The sequence below is a fragment of the Peromyscus leucopus genome, chromosome 2 (genome assembly GCF_004664715.2).
Source record: "Peromyscus leucopus breed LL Stock chromosome 2, UCI_PerLeu_2.1, whole genome shotgun sequence".
NCBI lineage: Eukaryota > Metazoa > Chordata > Mammalia > Rodentia > Cricetidae > Peromyscus > Peromyscus leucopus.
In genome coordinates this window covers 21,565,423-21,583,876 of record NC_051064.1, presented here as the reverse complement: position 1 = coordinate 21,583,876, position 18,454 = coordinate 21,565,423, and the positions used below count along the sequence as shown (strand labels likewise).

Below are 18,454 nucleotides of genomic sequence, written 5' to 3'. Positions count from 1 at the left end.
AAATCTTGCATTCTGTATAAAATTATGTTTATTGTTTAATAGTTTCTGTGATCATAAATGAAATTTATATGCATAAATATTTACACAAATGGTGAGTAGAATTACAAGATTGGATGTTATATGCATTTTAGGGCTCTTGAAATACATCCCAAAGTGGGTCTGTAGGAAGGTTACACCTTCTCTGTAGTATCTTAGCAGTATATGGAATTCTATGTGATTTAAATTTTTCATCCCAAACCACACATCATTGCTCTTTTACTTTCCTTTCTTCTTTTGGTATTTCTCTGAAACTATATTAAATTACACATTCCTTTTTGGTGGTGAAGTTGATTTTTAAAATTATTGTTGGTTCTTCAGCATTTTTCTTTTTATTATGAAATATTTATGCATGATCACATATTTGCTGTGATTTTTTTCCAAGTGATAATCTATATGAACAATTTTTGACATTCTGGCACTAAGAAATATTTTATGCATTCACACTTGTTGACATCTTTCTTGTGATTTCTCTTATTATTCTGCTTAGAAAATGTTTCATATCTTGACATCATTAAAATACGTATCTTTTAGTTATTTGGTATGATGTTTTAATTTTCTTTGGTGGATTTAACTTATGTGTATTTATTTTGGTAAGATAGGGTCTCAATTTGAACATTTTCCAACAGCCTATTTTCTGAACGTCGTTTGCTAATAAAATAATTTTTTCCCCATAGGCATATGATGCTCTATTATCTGTTAGGTTTACATACACAAGACCTGGTCTCTTTTGGAACTTGAAATAAGCTATCTAAAAGATTCTGCTTTAAATGTAGGTAGTTATAGTTTCCTATACTTTTTGTCCCAGGTGTGAACAAATTAAAACAATTCTTAGTACTTGTATTGCCTGAATGGGTGAGAACAACCTGCGGAGGCATTTAGGACCCAGGGGAAAGCCAGGCTTGGTATAGAAGGACAGAGTCTCTGGCGCACACGCCTCCTACCCAAATCACAGCCCCGTGCAGCCCGGTCTCTCATTCACAGCTTTCTAGAGAAATCTGAGCTCCAACTGCCAGGATAGGGGATCTCACCCACCCAGTTCAGCCGCGCGCGCGGACACCTGCAGAAACACATTCTCAAAGCAAGCCTGGGCGGCGGTGTGAAGGTATTTGTTCTTTTTCTTCCTTCTGTGTTCTCAGCGCCTCCCCGCCTGTCCCCGCTCTAGTGATGCCATGGCTGCGGCGTTTCAGCACTTCGGCGCGTGGACAGCTCCCATCTGCAATCCCACTGCACTCCATCCTTCTGCACCCCACTCTCCACCGCCTCCGCGGTCCATTTTCCTGCCACGCTGCCCAGCCTGCGCTCCCCAACCATCAGCACCCTATCCCCACCATCGCCGTCATCATCTCCACCATCACCGGCGCGGTAACTACAGTCCACACAACTGTGTCTTGTCACTTAGACAAAGCCTGAGGTCTGCAAGGTAGAAAGGAAAGAGCTCAAGTTCACAGGCATAGAAGGGAAAGTTCAGGTGGAGAGACCCCTGAAAACAAAGAGAGACGCCTGCTTGAGAGAAAGGGAAAGTGGAGGCAGCAGGAAGAAACCCCAGAAAGGGGACAGATGGGGACTTGCCAGACACCAGCAGTTAGCCAGCTGCCTTTCAGCAGATTAGAGACTGTTTAGTTCAGGAAATTAACATGGCCTGAGGCATAGTGTGATTCCAGGAAGAAATGTTAGCTCAGCCCCGATATTCTGGTTTTCCAATGGAGAGTCACCAGGAAGCAGGGTGGGGGTGATGGGTGACTCACAGCACCCACATGGCTGCTTTTCTCCCTAAGCATTTACTGTAGAAACTCTGGAATTAAGTTTTTTTTTAATGTTAACCCCAAAGGTTAACTCTATGGCCAAATGAAAATTAAAATGATGATAGCGAGAATGTATCAAATAAGCCTTTCACCAGGAAATTCTATTTGCTAAAATGTCTCTTCTTCTATACTTATTTCAATTTCCCAATCTTAAACCTCTTCTGGAAAGAGAACAGATATATTCCTTGCCCAAATGGCCAAAGTGGTAATGATATTCTGAGCAGATGGCCTGGCTTTGTTCATTACTAGTCAAGGACTGGCTCAGATTTGGGAGGCGAGATTTCCGTGTGCTTTCTCAGTAATCAGGCAATAACACCATTTTCCTAGAATAGTAAAGGGTAATAGAGTGCAGAAATTGAAAAGGCATTTTATGTAACTGTGATTTGCCTGGTTCTGCTTTACAGTGCTTTCGTCTTCTATCAAAGCCGATGGGGAGTGGGGACATCTTTCAAACAGCTCATGAATTTGGACCTGATGGTCCAGTCCTAGGTCATGGCACCTATTTGATTTAACCAGGATCATTTGCTTTATCAGAGCTAACCAGCAACAGCAACCAAGTGCTTGCCCCCATCATTAATAAGTGTGTTGAAAGGGACTCTGACTTGACCGTACTGAGCTGCAAAGTATTGTCGTTTCTTTCGTTGCTGTTGTTGTTTTTGCAAGTTGTTTTTCATTACATCGGCATCTTAGTTGAAATGTGTTGTATTGAAGTAGAAATGTTGTCAGGTCTCCCACCGGCCACAAGAATGGTTAAACCAGGGGACACAAAGCCCCACTTGGCACTATCCTTGGGCATAACCCACCTCTTGGAAAAGGGACAGTGAAGCAAGTTCTGTTCTTGCTTATCTTTAGAGGCACCACCCAAAGTGGAGAGATTCATAAACAGTCTTCTGGAAGAAGCTTCGTGCAAAAATCCATGCTCAATAATCTTCATGAATGAGGAATAGTAGCGTCATGCCGAGTTTGCTTACTGTTTCTAATTTTATGAACTTAAAAGCACAGTTCTATTTGCCTCTAAATTTCAATCATTTTAAAGCTCAAACCAAGAAAATCAGTGAAAACATTTGGCAAAGTGTATTGCATTTAGTCACCTACCACTGTCCTTAGACTGATGTTATGCACAACAAACAAGAGCTCTCAAGTCTTTGTGAAAGACTTCTTAAAACTCCCTTATCTATGTGCAAAGAATGGTCCAGACCAGGAGGCTGAAAAAAATGTGTACATGTTGTCAATTTGAGCAGCTTCACCAGAAACACAGGCCCGGAATACAAAGCCTCCAGGGCTGCCGGCTTCCTGTGCTCGCTCTAGTTCCCCGAGGCTGGTGGGATGGCAAAGTGGTGCTGCTTCAGGAGATTTACAGGCACCTGTCTCCGAAGCCATGCTTCTTCTCCCTATCGGAAACACTATGCCCAGCTTATTAATTTTTATAGAGTGTTACTGTTGTGGCTTCCACACTTATTTTTTTTTTAGTTAGGGTTGTTTATCTTTCATATTGCTAATAACAAAACTTTCTGATTTAAAAATGGATTTAAAGGTAAACAGAAACATTTGTTTTTCAGCACGGTGTCCTTTTTGTAGACAGGCTTGTAGAAGGGGAAGGGTACGACATTTAAGAAAATGAGCTGGAAGGCTCATTTCCTAAAAGATGAAGTCTTAAACTGTTAGGGCTGGTGTGTCTGCTTTGTGCTTGACAAGAGAGACACCCTATTATCTCTGGGAAATCTGCCCCCAACTTCACAAACTCCCTTATTGCAGAGCCATTCTTCATAAGTGGACTCTGGCTGGCTTTGATCTTCTCTGCTGTTGTGACTTGGACAGAAAAGGTGACAAGCAGCGTGGAGGATTAAAAGCATGGAGCTGGTATATATGTATTAACCCAGAAAAGCCCGCAGGGTCATCAAGAGAGCTGGCCCTCCCTTCCTGATGCATCCTCTCCCAAACAGGCATTGTTTTCATCATTATCACTCTTATCCAAATTTCACTGGAATGAGGCTTCACAAGAAGGCCCACAGTGTGAAGGACCACAGTTCTGCAACCCTCCACAGACCCAAGTGCTGTATCACTGTAGAGAATCCAAGTTTTATGCAGCTTAAAGGAAGTTTGCATTTTGTCTGCCTAAACCAACTGGCCAGACACTGTCTGCACCCATGAAGAACCGTTATGTGTTCAGATGTGAGTTCATTATCTCCCACCTCCTCTCAGTTTTCTCCATCAGGTTACCCTGGGCTGTTTTCTTTCTATGGACTTGTTCTATGTCAAGAAATATTATGGAAAGTGCTTTTAGAGGTAGGCTAATTTCCTGGGAGTTTTTGTTCAACTTGATTTCTGAGCAAAGAAGAATTTCCCTACATGTGTTGGGATGCTAGACACAGCTGAATCTTCGATTCTTAGATGTCTGGCTATTCTTTACCTATTTCTGTTCCTTAAAATAGAATCACCTGGATTTAGATTCTATTATAGCTCAGATGTATTACGTAAACTTCCAGACCTTTATGTGTGTCACATGTATAGGTCACTTGGTGCTCTGTATTTTATAGTTTTAGGAGAGGCAGGGACAAAGTTGTGGGTCAAGGGATGATTGAAGGGCTCACATTACAGGCTACATAAGCAAACTTCTCAAAAGGGTGTCACCTGACATTTTCCCCACATGTTCTTTTCCTTTCATTCTCTTTCTTTCCTCCTCTTCTTCTTTCCATCTCTCCCTCTCTCCTCTCTTTCTTCCCTCTTTCCCTTCCCATCCCTCTTCCTTCTCTCCCTTTTGCCTTCCTTCTCTCTCTTCATTCTTTTCTTCCCCTTTACTTTTTTTTTAGATGTTATAAAGTATGCAAGCATATGTGGGTGTAATTCATAGGGTGATACAGTAAGCTGCCATGGGTGCAATTGCCCATGGGAATGGACACTCCAGTGATGTGCTCATCCCCCTATTAACAATGTGGTGCTGCTGAAAACACAGATATTTCAAGATTTGCTTCGGCGCAGGTCATTCACCTCAGCACTTTGGGGTCATTGCTTCTCAAGTCTGATTTTATTGCTCAGTCAGTGGGTTAGAAGTGCATCTCAGTAGTCTGTTCCCAATAACCTGTGAAGTTATGAGGCTGCTACTGATTAATGGGTAAAATTCTTGATTGATATATAATAGTTATGCATATTGTGGGACCTGGTGTAGTCTTTCAATGAATGTATATCATCACAATGGTCGGGTTAATTATCAGTTCTTTGTGTTGAGAACCTTCCTACTCTTCTGCTGGCTTTAAGATATGTAGTCATTTGTAAGCTATAATTGGTCTACTGTGCTCTGGAACACTGAAGCTTGTTGCCCCAATCTAAGAATATTTTGATACTTGTCCCACTTCTCCGTGTCATCCATTCCTCCTCCCCTTTCCAGCCTCAGTTACTATTGTCTTCTAACTAATCAATGTTTTTGTCCTTTATATGTGAGGGAGAACATGGTATTTGTTTTTCTGTCTGGCTTATTTCAGTTAACATGATGAATGGACCTCCACTGAAGAAGGAGGACAGAGGTTACCCTCTGACTTAAATTTCATACCTTCAGGTATAGTTAGTAATAAAGTTTAACTGAAACAAAACCCAACCCATTCCAACTTCAGAGACAGTGAGAGCTCAAAAAACACAAGTTCAGGTGAAGGTTGGGGGTGGGGGTGGGGGTGGGGTGTCTTCTCTCTTCCCACCTTACCCCAAAGCAACCTTCTCCATTTCACTCTTGCCTGGGAGTTTTCTTCATTCTGATCCTTGCTGTAGCCATTCTTATCCCAACCATATCCACAAGAAGAATCCCAGTTATATAGATGTACTGGGAAAACTAAGTGAGAAGGGGAATTTAAGGACTATTTGGGGAGGCCCATCTTTCTTATACCTCCAGATTATTTTCTCAAATAATAGAGTCTATTTTGGAGAAAATATCTTCTTCATTTGGAGAAAAAATACTCAAGCATTTCCCTCTCCTGTCTTCGTCTCTCAATGATACGCCTACCAAATGCAACTGATCTGCTTTGGACCTAGGAGTGCTAACTGCTTGTGAGTTCTTAGGGCAATAGAGGGACATCATATGAAGACATTTCAGTCTCTATAACCTTCTCCCCATGTACTTTCTCTCCATAAGATACACTGATTAGAAAGAAAGCGTTACTCTAGTGAATCACTTCCATCCTAATGTAGCAGAGAGGCAGAAGGTACTCTACTGTTTTCCAGCTTGTCTAGCCCCCTTTTACATCGTCACACAGCAAGCTAAAAACATAAAAGATGACAGAATGTTGTTCTAGAACCCAGGACTCAGTCTTTGCCAAATAGTCCCAATGTACCTGAGGCCTGGTCCATCTTCATTTCAATCTGGCATCTATTTTGGGTAAGAAGTTCTCATTGTCTCCACATTGATGGAACTCATTGCAATTTACTTTTAACCTTTTTCCAGAGTGGGAGCAAATGGAAGCACATGACAGGGTGTTTGGTTGCTATTTTAAAAGGATCCAAGGGAGTCTGCACAATGAATATTTATGGGCAGGAGTAAGCCCTGGGTTAGGGCTGAGCTAAAGGTGATGGAATGCTGAAGGTGAGCCAGGCCTCAATTCTGACCATGCTACACTTCCTGATGATTAAAGGTGTGCCCTTTGTCCTTCCAGACATGTCTGTCCACCCCGGTACAGACAGTTCCCATCTGTAAATTGGCTAATGTTCGATGAAATTCAGTGCATGCAGCAGCCGTTGTTACTCTCAGGGCTTCGGTTTTCTTGTCTTTATGGAGGAAGAAGTCCTGCAAGGCACAGCAACCCTCTGAAACCCAACAAGTGCAAAGACTCTCCCACAGAATGACACATTCTGAATGTGTCATTAACAACCCCGAGACTGAAGTGTGGGCTCCCCAAGCAGTAAGGGAACATGTTAGCATTCAGAAAACAGCTCAGACAGAGTGTCCCATAGGAAGAAACACTAGTCAGTGTGATTGTAAACATTGGTCTAGACCTTCCAGTAACATCTACTTTCATGTCATTTGGTACAAAAATTTCTTTTGAACTGAGTGTGGTAGAATATGCCTACAATAACAACACTCAAGAGGCTGAGGCAGGAGAATTATGAACCAGAAGCCAGTCTGAAATATGTAGAAAGACATTCTTTTTTTAAAAAAAAAAACCAACAAAACAATAACAAATAATTAAAAGATAACACAAACAAATTAAAATTCTCTTTATCATTCCTAGGTGAATATATATGTAGTTTATATGTGTAGAATAAAGTTTGAGAGAACATATGTTTAAAATTTGTAAAAATTTTTATTTGTGCTAGTGGATGATGTACTTAATTAGACTTTTATAAGTAGGTTTTATCATGAAGATTCATTTTTCATCCTTTTGTAAAAGAAAAGTGCTCACAAAATAAACATGGGTTTTCATCTTATATTAATGTTGATAAGAAATTCACACAAAAGTCACACTAACCTGAAGTTTTATTTATTAGTGATTTATGTTCATATATTTCAAGTAATATTAAGTCCTTGTAGGGTTTAGTTGTTGTTATTGTTGAGACAGGATCTAATTTTATATCCCACACTGGCCTCAAATTCACAATCCTCCTGCCTTATCCTCCTGAATCTTGTGATTACAAGGTTAGCCACTATGCCTAGTGAGGTTTTGTAGACATTATTTTTCTGATAATGACAACAATATTCCCTCTCTTCTTCAAATTTGGTGCCTGATGTGAATGCATGAGTTAGGATGCTGCTAATAAGAGTGTGTTGTTAAAGATGGCACCTCTTCAGAGACAAGGAATAGCCATGAACAAAGTGTGGAGAGGTAATCTGGGGTGTGAAGGCTTGTCCTTTTTATCATTTTTAGTCTAAGCTTTCAATCTCCCTTTTCACCTAATAACTAATAACTTAACTTTAAAGGTCGGCTAGAAATTAGGTGATATAATTAAAGCCCTTGGTACATAACAGGCACTCACAGATATTTGTTTCTTTCCCAATGCCACTACTAGCTCAGTATTGGACTTTAAGCCAGCTCTGCAGTAGTCTGCATCTCAATATCTTTTATTTATCTGGAGACAACATAATTAGGATATTAACAAGAATATTACAGCTAATGGAAGAGCTCTTTTCATTCCATAAGCACCTTCACTTGTCTTATTCCACATGATTATACCTTAGCATTTCCCAGGAAATTATCTTTCTTCTACACATTGAAGGACCATTGTAACAAAGCACAAGATAATTAATGTAAAACACTTTGAAATGTTATATATTTTTAGAGAGGACATTGCTACAATTGGTCTGAATCCTCCCTGCTCCCCCCCCCCAGATACAAATGTGGTTTTTTGAAGATGATAATGAAATAGATGAGAGTAATAGGTGATAAAAGAGGTGATATAGGTTACATGAAAAACTTTGCTTCCTTAAAGGATTTTTTGTTACTCTTCACAAAGATTTAAAAAAAGATAAACATTTATAAGTACACTTTCTTAAGATTGAATGTGTGGGGGTAAATATATACTGTAGATTTATTTTTTGTCTTAACTTGAGTTAAATGAGTATTTGGAATCTGTGGATGTCAAGAATTTAAACAAAAAGCAGGAGAGACTCAAATTTCTAGTTTATTTAAAAAATGCATGGATTTTAAGTGCAGGCCTTCTCCAACTTGGCCTCCCAAGAGATGCTCTTGTTTTAGAATACAAAGCCATGAGTGATTCTCCAGCACTGAGAAGAGCTGCTTTCTGCACCTGCCTAAAGCTCCCTCTCTGGTTGGTGAGCAGACTTTACTGCTGATGCCATGACTGGCACTCTGTGAGGCATGGCAAAGGAAAATATTAAAAAGAAGAGCAAAATATGTGACAGCTGGCAAAGCCACTGCATCTTAAGCAGCCCAGCCATCCCCCAGTGACAAAAAGAGGAGGGAGCTAGTGGGCACCTATTTGTAAGGTGCAGCACTAAGCTGTCTAAGAAAGCCTGGCAACCCAGAGGCAGATTCTGTCTCATAGAAGGGTTAGTATGGAAGAGCAGGAAGGGGAGGAGAGTGGGATTCTGGAGCTGTGAAAGGAATGTCATATGGATGTTAAGTAGCAAATACTTGGACTACTGCTACACAGCAGAGGCAAACCAGCAAGTGAATGACGACCATCGTCCAGAGAGATTATTTGGACTATCATTCAGTGTCTGCCTCTTGGCAAGTCATTTAATTTCTTTGCATCTCAGTTTTTACTTATTTGATATAGTTGTTCTAACAAGTATTGTAGTATGTGAAAAGATTATTCAAGTGTCTGGGACATAATAAACACAGTGATAATAAATAATGAATCATAGCTATTATCATTATTATAAATACCATCAGGAAAAGAAACCACTCTTATGAGTACGACATCAAGTCCAATGTAACCTATTTATAATTCAGAAAAGTCAAGTGAGAACTAAAGAGCTGTGGTTGATTGAAAATGCTGCATTGTGATAAACATTCTCCATACAGCTTTTCTTGTACCTTAACTAGCATTGATCGGTGTTATTTAAATAGCAGGCTGTTCAGGCTTCTGGTATGAGGGATTTACCTTTAATGATATATATATAATCATCTTAAGCATGCAATCCAGTGACCCTGGCTGGACTATTCTCAGCAGAAGCTTCTATTGCATGCTGAGCACAGAATAAAGATGTAGATTAGAGCAAATTTATTTCAGATATTATAGTTTGGAGGCATAGCTATGTATGGAGGCAGGGCATGAAAAATGCAACTTCAATTCTTCCCTTGAACCCATAGTAATTTATCTGGGAAACATTGTTGAGTTCCCTGAACTGTGAGGTAAGTAACTTGCTCCAAAGCAGCTTTAAATCTTCTTCAGGGAGCAAGCTGTTGCTATGCTTTGTGCTCTTAGCATTGTGCTCCTTGGCTTGGAACTGTGAGCATTACCCATAATGCTTCAGTGAGACCAGGATCTGAAATATAATGTGCCTAGGGGAAATTCTCTGGGGGTGGGGGAATTCTTTGTAGATAAGGGAGAGAATTAAAAGTTAGTTGCAAGGCTTTATTTAAGGAAAGTTGCCCTCTCCAGACAGGGGGAAGCAATGACGTGTAAAAAGTGTTTTGACTGCTGTTTTTATTGATGCTTTGTATAACTGGTAGCATCTGGTGCATTATGTGCCCCATCCTAGGCACTGAGAAAACGTCAGTTGTCACAATGAACGTCTTTGCCCACAGAGCTGGCCCTCTTTATGCTGCATATACTGAGGAATCCTGAATAAATAATAGACACCCCCTTTTATAGGAGATTCTGAATAAAAGGGGGAAGTGAGGATGGTAATAAAGCATGGTGTAGTTAAGTGTGTATGGATCATTTGATTTCTGATTTCTGAGCTTGGGGAGGGTTTCCTGGGGAAAGGGACTTTCAGATTGAGTTGTGGAGAATGATGAAGAGTTGGAAGCTAACAATGAATGTTAATCACAGTGTGATGTGAACATATTTCGGTTGTAACACTTAGAGTAATGGAAATACAGAGAATTCATAGGTTGGCAGCAAAGACTGTGGTAGAAAGCCTGCTTCCCATCTAAACACTGGAGTGGTGATGGTCTTAATTATGCAATCATGGAGCTGGAAAGATGGGCAGAACAAGAGTTGACCCTTAGGTTTCCAGTATGCATGGGAAGTGATGTCACTCACTGAGAGAAGGAGCTGGAGGATCCAGTTCAGGATGGGGAGCTATTAGTTCAGTTTTGAACATGTGTTTATAGTATTGAAGGACATCTGCAGAGAGCTTCTCAGTGGACAACTGAATGAGGAGACTGGAGAGCAGAAGGAAGCTAGGGACTGAAGCTATCTGCATGCAGGTGGACAGATCATGGGGCAGGATCCTGAAAATTCTGGCATTGGCTTTCACAGAGGGAGAAGAATGAGTAAAGAAGGGGCAGGGATGGCCAGGGCATATGGACAGAGAATGGAAGGACGGAAGGAGAAGTGCTCTAAGGATGGAACAGTCAATGTCAAATACGGGTAGATGTCACCTACACTGGAAACTGAAAACTGTCTTTTGGATGCAGTAGCATTGAATGCCATTCAATATTAGGCGACCACCTGCATGGATTACTCTGTACTCTTCCAGTTTACGTTTGTTCCATCATCATCATCATCATCATCATCGTCTGTCTTTGCTAAGGTTGCTATTGCTATGATGAAACACCATGGCCAAAAGCAACTTGGGGAAGAAAGGGTTTATTTGACTCACCTATCCTGACTCAAGGTTCACTGAGGGAAACCAAGGCAGAAACTCAAAGAAAGCAGGAACCAGGAGGCAGGAGCTGATGCAGAGGCTATTAAAGAGTGCTGTTTGCTGACTTGCTCCTCATAGTTTGCTCAACCTGCTTTCTTATAACACTCAGGACCACCAGCCCAGGGGTGGCACTCCCACAATGGGCTTGGCCCTTCTGTATCAATTACTAGTTAAGAAAATCCTGTACAGGCTTGCTTATAGCTTGATCTTATGGAAGGAACTTCTCAGTTGAGGTTCCCCTCTCAGATGACTCTAGGCAGTGTCAAGTCGACATAAAGTAGCCAACACTGTGTCATTCGTGTCTACATTTTGATAACAACTGCACCTCCATCTTTGGATGGTTGGTGAGAACGTGTTCCACAGTGTCTAAGGGTGTGGTGAGTGTAGGGGTGAATTAGAGAAAGGAAGCACACAGTGAGGCAGCTTTGTGAAGGCTTGTGGTCAGCTATAGGAGAAGGAATTTTAATACTGGGTGAATATTAAACTAGCTAGAGTTTCAAGTTTCCATCAATCCTAGAATAGTTCATAGCATTATTTTTAGTGGATCTTTAAAATTAGTGAAAAATAAAACTCTGTTTCTTATTCACACATTATAGATCTAGATGTTATTTTACAGATCAAATGTATTTAAACATGTTATTTTTATATTATTACATTAAAAATGAATATTAGTTAACTGGAAGTGTTCTTCATCTCCCCCACCATGAAGCAGACAGGTGTAGATGTATAATCAATCAGGCCACTTATTTTGTCTTTTGAATGATCTTGTGTGATGACGCATTATCAATAATGATTAGATGGGAAGTGAATATTCTCTCTTACTATAAATACTGTTTACCTAAGAAACAATGCATGCATGTGTATATGTATATATATATACATATTGTACTATATATAGTATATGTATACACACACACACACACACACACACACACACACATATATATATATATATATATATATATCTCCATGATTCCTTATTGATTCTTTCGGAATTTCATATCATGCAACCCAATTCCTCTCACCTCTCAGTCCCTCCATATCCACCTCTCACTCCTGCAATGTCCCTCCCAAAAGAAACCCCCTCCCTACCAAATTAATTAAAAAACAAACCAAGCAAAAATCCGCCTCAATCCTCCATTTTTATCTCCTCTCCAACACCTCTCCATCTCTTCTAGTGGCACTGGGAGCTGCAGTGTGTCACACAGTCCACCCTTTTGTCCCATCAGCCCCAGTGCAAATGTTCATTGCAATGAGTCACTGGTCTGGTACAAGGCTTCTGGCCTCTGGCACACCACCATCACTGGATCCTCACCAAAACTCCTCTCGGATATTCTGTGCCCCGAGTCACGGGGATCCTGTAGCTACTGTTCTTCAGGACCAGTCCCTTCACGTGCTCCAGCAGGTCACAGATGTGGCAGATGTTAGGGTGGGCCAACCCGAGCCTCAGAATGTAGGTCTGGGTGGTAGCCGAGCTGGTCAGGCCAGCTCACTGGGACCGCCCCCTCAGGCAAGCGGAGCCAGCTCTCCTAGGTCCATACAAAGCATGATTTTAAACATATACATACCTGTCTTTCTGTTTTGAGAATTTGAAGGATAACTCAGACAGATACCTGTGGGAGGTTAAGCATGAATACACAAAACAAAAAGTAGATGCAAATAATACAGCAGATTTTCTTTCCTCTTTTTGTTGCCATTTATATGGAGAAATAAGACAATAATCCTATGTAAAACAGTATCTCAGGACAAATGATAAGTTACAGAAAATGGACAGATTTCAGAGCCCAGATGGATGAGGTAGAATGCGGATTGAGAGCGTTGCATGCCTGTGGTTTCTTTGCAGGAGTGGAAGAAGTCAGAATAACAAATCCCACATGAGCCTGTAAACCCTTCTCATTGCTCAGGATGTCCTTGTTGAAGGTCAGTCTTCCAGCCCTGAACCTGTCTGCCACAACCCACCCCATTGTGACAATACTTTTACCATTAATTAGGCACCTTGGGGTCAGGTTAGGCTGACGTTTAGTAGTCTCTTAGTATTGTTAAGCTGTGGATGGCTGCCTTTAAAAGATGTGAGGGGCAGATATCTATCTGAGATACTTCTGTTTAAGAAGTGAGGCTAACAGGAAACAATGAATTGTACAGCAGCCATAATGTCTGTCAACAGTCCCATAAAGCATACTTTAGCAACAACTACCACAACAAAATCTTTCATTAATAAAAGGGTACTCTATTGCTAATTTGACCACAGGGCATTATCTTAGGGAGTCACCCACTGTAACTAAAACTTTTGTGAATGTATTTCAAATATTTGCATATTAAATATTTAAGTTGTTGATAATAAGCCAAATGTCCTACCTAAAGGATTATATGCAGCTTAGTTACAGGATATGGACTTGTCAGACTCATATTTTAATGTACTATTTTCTATCTAGGCTCCAATTCATTTGTCCATATTTTCTCTGCATCATCTCTCTCTTGTGTGCATTTGTTTTTCAGTAAGCAATGGCCTCGATTTTCCTTCTCTTTTGGATGGCCACCACCACATAGGGCCTGAATGTCCAGTTGTTTTCCGAGGACAGAAAGAAGACTCTGCATTTGTCTGTTTTGGGGGCAGCCTTGTAGGAGAACCATCGAATGGGCCAAGGATTCAGCGCGCTTTCATGTGAATGGGACCAGTTTCTGTTCTTCCCAAACCTCAGAGCTTAAGCACTTGGGAAGAAGATTTGGCCAAGATGACACACTTGCAGGCTGGGCTCAGTCCAGACACGATAGAGAAAGCCCGCCTAGAACTGAATGAAAACCCGGACGTTTTACATCAGGACATTCAACAGGTCAGAGACATGATCATCACCAGGCCGGACATTGGGTTTTTACGTACAGATGATGCCTTCATCCTGCGTTTTCTCCGAGCCAGGAAGTTTCACCAAGCCGATGCCTTCAGACTCCTGGCCCAGTACTTTCAGTACCGCCAGCTAAACCTGGACATGTTCAAAAACTTCAAGGCAGATGATCCCGGCATTAAGAGGGCTTTGATTGATGGGTTCCCTGGAGTGCTGGAAAACCGTGACCACTACGGCAGGAAGATTCTCCTGCTGTTTGCTGCCAACTGGGATCAGAGTAGGTAAATGTAGATAGTGTCTTTACTTGGCTTTGTTTTGACATAGCATCATCACTGCATGCTGGGGTGTATGGCTCTGTAGGTCAAAGGAGGCTTTAAGACCCAGGTGTAATGCCACCCAAAGGCAAGTCCACAAGGGAATCACAGCCTCTGAGTTGTATTGGACCCTAGAAGTGAGTGTTCCATTCACCAAACTAAGACATTTATTTTAATAAACACAAAGCTGATATATTCTAGAAGATCCATATATTCTTTTTAGTGTATCAACAGTACAAAAAAATGGATTCACTGGATTGGTTGCCACACATAAAATAATTTTGTGGGTGCTCTCTGTGACTTTAATATCCTTCTCTTCTGGGTGCCAGATTTTCCAACTAAATGGATTTCCTTCCGAACTGTTCTTTTTAGAGCCACAACTCTACATGCCACAGGCTGAGTATACCATCGTCCCCTGTATACATACTCATCCCTCTACCCAGTTCCTCATGCCAAAATGTGGAATCATCTTTGGCTTTTATCCTAACATTGTATTTCTCCCTAAATTCCACCTACACCCCAATTTTTTCTTTCAAAATCATTCCCAGTATCTTCATTTCGCTGTGTCTATTGCTATTGCCTAAGTCCAGGTTCACATTATTCTATGAAAACAATTATAGAAATGTAAGGTCTCTGCTCAGTAGTTGCTCCTTCTTGGTGCCTACCACATGTTCTACCAGGTATTTGTATGATCTCATTTAACCCATCCAAGACCTGGGAATGATAAATGCTATTGCCATTTCCCATACTTCACATTTGATGGCATACAAATGGGAAAAGTTAAGGACCTGGATTCCATGTCACACAGCTAGTGAAACCAAAGTGGAAGTTAAGTCCTGGCCATGTGACTTGAGTTTATGAGACCAGGGAGGATGACGACTTTCACATGTTTATGTCTTAGCCAGGTAGCACAATAAACAATGTTGAATGGGGAAAAAGTGAAGGAACTGATCTCTCAAGAGTCAGCTGTGCGTAGACCTTTCACAACAACATCATGGATGAATATTTTATGTTCATGGGAAGACACAGGCTTAACTGAAAAATACATCAAAAACCTTTCCAGTGCTATTTAGAGGATTTTCTAGTCCACCTTCCCCAGGCCTTATGCCACTACTTTTTCTAAGAATAACAGTAGTACAGGAGGTCTTCACAATCATTGACAATTTCCTGGTTGATAAATCAAGGCAATACCACCTGACTCTGGTACACAAATGTTTCCACAAAATCAGTCTAGACTTTAGTCAGTTCTGCAGCTGCAACAGCAATAGTGATGTGGAATGGATATCATGTTTGTCAAGTTCATGTTGCAGTTAATAGTGAGCCTTGATTTGCATTGTCCACTGATGAGAAAGACAGCTGGATTTTTACATTCATTCATTAGCATCATTCAGTCAACAAACACATAGAGGTGTGACTTTGAGGCACTTAAAACAACGGTGAGAACATGTAGTCTTCATCAGTGAAGACCCAGGTACAGTTCACGGTCCATAAATGGTGCAACGTATAAACAGCTAGCCCCTGTTCACTACTGGATAATTCCTCCTGAGGCACATGAGCCATAGACCCAGCGTCTAAACTGAAGGGAGCAGTCCTACTCCCAGGAATGGCACATTCACATTCTGGATTTGGAAACCGGAAGGTTTTGATGATTTTGGAGAATAATCATGCTGACATCATTGTGCTAAACTGTCAGTTTTCTGGGGCTTCTATCTACTAGGATAGACTGTGCGCTGAGCACCACTGAGCTGTGATGTTCACATAAAGAAATGAACCACAGTAAAATACTTTATTCCACTTAAGATTTGGCCTGTATATATCCCCAAATACATTGTGAAGAAATAAGAGGTAACAAATCTCTGAGGAAATAATGAAAATGTTTATGATTATTATAACCTTGGACAAGTTACTTCCTTCTCTGTTCCTTGGTTTCCTCATGTGTAAAATAAGCTTCTAGCTCTAATGACTTAGGAATGAGATGCCCATTCAGCCTCATCCGATGGATGAGAAGGGATTCTCAAAACACTTTATAGGCTCCACATTCGCTTAACTTTTAAAAAATAACCTCTCTTCTCCCCTTTCCCATAGTCCCATGCCCTAATTATCTTTTAACTACACAATTTTATCCAAAGCATTTTGCTTTTTACAAATTGATATTGGTGAGTCTATTCACTTGGCATTAAATTAGATACAAACAAACCAATCTGAATGTGAATATGACCATATCATTTAGTAGTTATGTGACCCTAGACAAGCAGCCCCTTGGAGACTGGTTGCTCTTCTGGAAGGCAGGGAAAGAGAAATGTCTTTATGTGGAGTGGGACAGAGCAATGCCATGCTGAAGTTCATTGTTTGGCACACAATAGACACTAGCTCCTGGTATTATCACTAATATTTTTAAAATCTGACTTCAAAAGTAATGGAAGACAGATGGCAAATAGGTTAGAACTGGGTTCAGGAGAGCAACATTTCAAAACCAGAGTGGGATTATGCATGCTACTCACCCACTCACTTGTCTAAAGCACCTGCTTGCTTTCCCCAGATACTTGTCACACAGATGAGGTCCAAAAGGCCAGGGAAATTTCACAGCTTTGCAAAGTGATTGCTTCTCTCTGGGGGCTTAGATGATCAGGTAGTGATGTGAATGTCTCATGTGAAAGTTTACTGAGATTAAGGTGATTATTAATATTTATTTAAATGATGTAAATATCATCCACCTTGACCTGATACATGTATAAAAGTGACTGGCTCAGAGCAGGTCATGACAGCCATTGAACTACCAGAATTCAAGCTGGTCTTGCTCAGAGGCAGAGGCTCCACCAGCAGAAGTCTGTCGGACTTCTATGCTTTCCGGCTGCCAGGCTGGGCTGAATGAGTTCCATCATGAGTACCATGCACTCATTCATAAGGTGAACGTAGCCGGCCCTTCTAGAGCCAGCAGCACTGTTATTTCAGTGTACTAGCTGGATGTGCAGTGGGGACACAAGGAGTTACTTATGTACTTAATGGATCTTACTCAATGGTTCAATGATCTTTCTCACCTAATCTAATACCAGCATTGGCAAGAATTCATACTTTGAATCTGTAACATCTCTAAAGAAAATTTATTTCTTGCTTTTTTTTCTGAGCTGCAAATTTGGATCTATGCCTTTGCTATCAGGACCCTGGTGCTGCAGAAAGAAAGACAAGCAGGGAGGCACACGTGTATTTATCCCTGGGTTTCACTTGGTCAGAAACAAAAGTTAAACTTGGATCCCATTGATTTACTTTTTAGAGTATCAATTTCTCAAGCGGAAACTAGGTAAGACATCAGGCCTCCTAGACTGCTAAGAGCTGTTAGGGAGACAGAACATCACTAACTTGCTGATAGCAAAGAAAGAAGTCTGGAAGGAGATGGTGCTATCTTCTTCAGAGAGCAACTTGACTCACCCATGGGAAAGCGCTCATGGCTTTCATTCCAAGTTAATTCCAAAGACATCTGGAGTCAATTGCTCGGTCTTGGCATTGTGAGAAGTTTCAAATACCATTGGAGCTTCTGCAAGGCCGTGTGTGCATGTGTGTGTGTGTGTGTGTGTGTGTGTGTGCGCGCGCGCGCGCGCGCGCGCAAGAAAGAAAGAGAGAGAGAGAGAGAGAGAGAGAGAGAGAGAGAGAGAGAGAGAGAGAGAGGAGAGAGAGAGAGAGTTGTTAATGTGCAGGATCATGTGGATTGCTGAAATGATTAGTAGTCCCTTTCTCAGGCATTGTATAAGTAAAAAGAACTGTGTATTTCCAAAGCCACCAAAAGAGCTTGATAAAGACTTTGTAGAAACATCTCTTGCCCAGGTTGTAGCAGTCAGCTTTCGTGTAACAAGACGTCTGAGGTAATCCATTTATAAAGAAAGGTTTGGGTTCAGAATTTCTGAGGATTCAGTCTATACCTGGCCTGAGGGCAAAGAGGAAAGCTGTTTACTTCATGGCAATTGGGAAGCAGAAAGAGGGCAAACAGGGATCTGGGGACAAAATATGCCTTTCAATGCCGTACACCCACTGGCTCTCTTCCTCCACTAGGTCCTGCTTCTCTGTGCTGCCACTACCCACTAGCCTATTAAGTGTGTATCTATAAATGAGTCCATCAGTTCACAAAGTTTCCTCATCTGTTTCCCAGAGCCTCATATCTTAATACTGATGCATTATGGACCAAGCCTTCAGTGCATGAACTTTAGG

General features: G+C 41.1%; 1 protein-coding gene across 2 annotated transcripts in view; it reads left to right on the top strand.

The window, feature by feature from the left end:
* The first annotated feature begins 955 nt into the window (after positions 1-955).
* Clvs1 (clavesin 1) overlaps positions 956-18,454 on the top strand; it is a 197,393-nt gene continuing 179,894 nt past the window's right edge. Inside the window, exons 1-3 of one of the 2 annotated variants that reach the window (XM_028878509.2) lie at positions 956-1,141; positions 12,944-13,020; positions 13,597-14,221. In XM_028878509.2, the coding sequence (XP_028734342.1) occupies positions 13,767-14,221 (455 nt within the window). In that variant the 5' untranslated portion in view covers positions 956-1,141; positions 12,944-13,020; positions 13,597-13,766. The remainder of the gene's footprint in view (positions 1,142-12,943; positions 13,021-13,596; positions 14,222-18,454) is intronic. The other variant, XM_028878508.2, reaches the window with a different exon arrangement.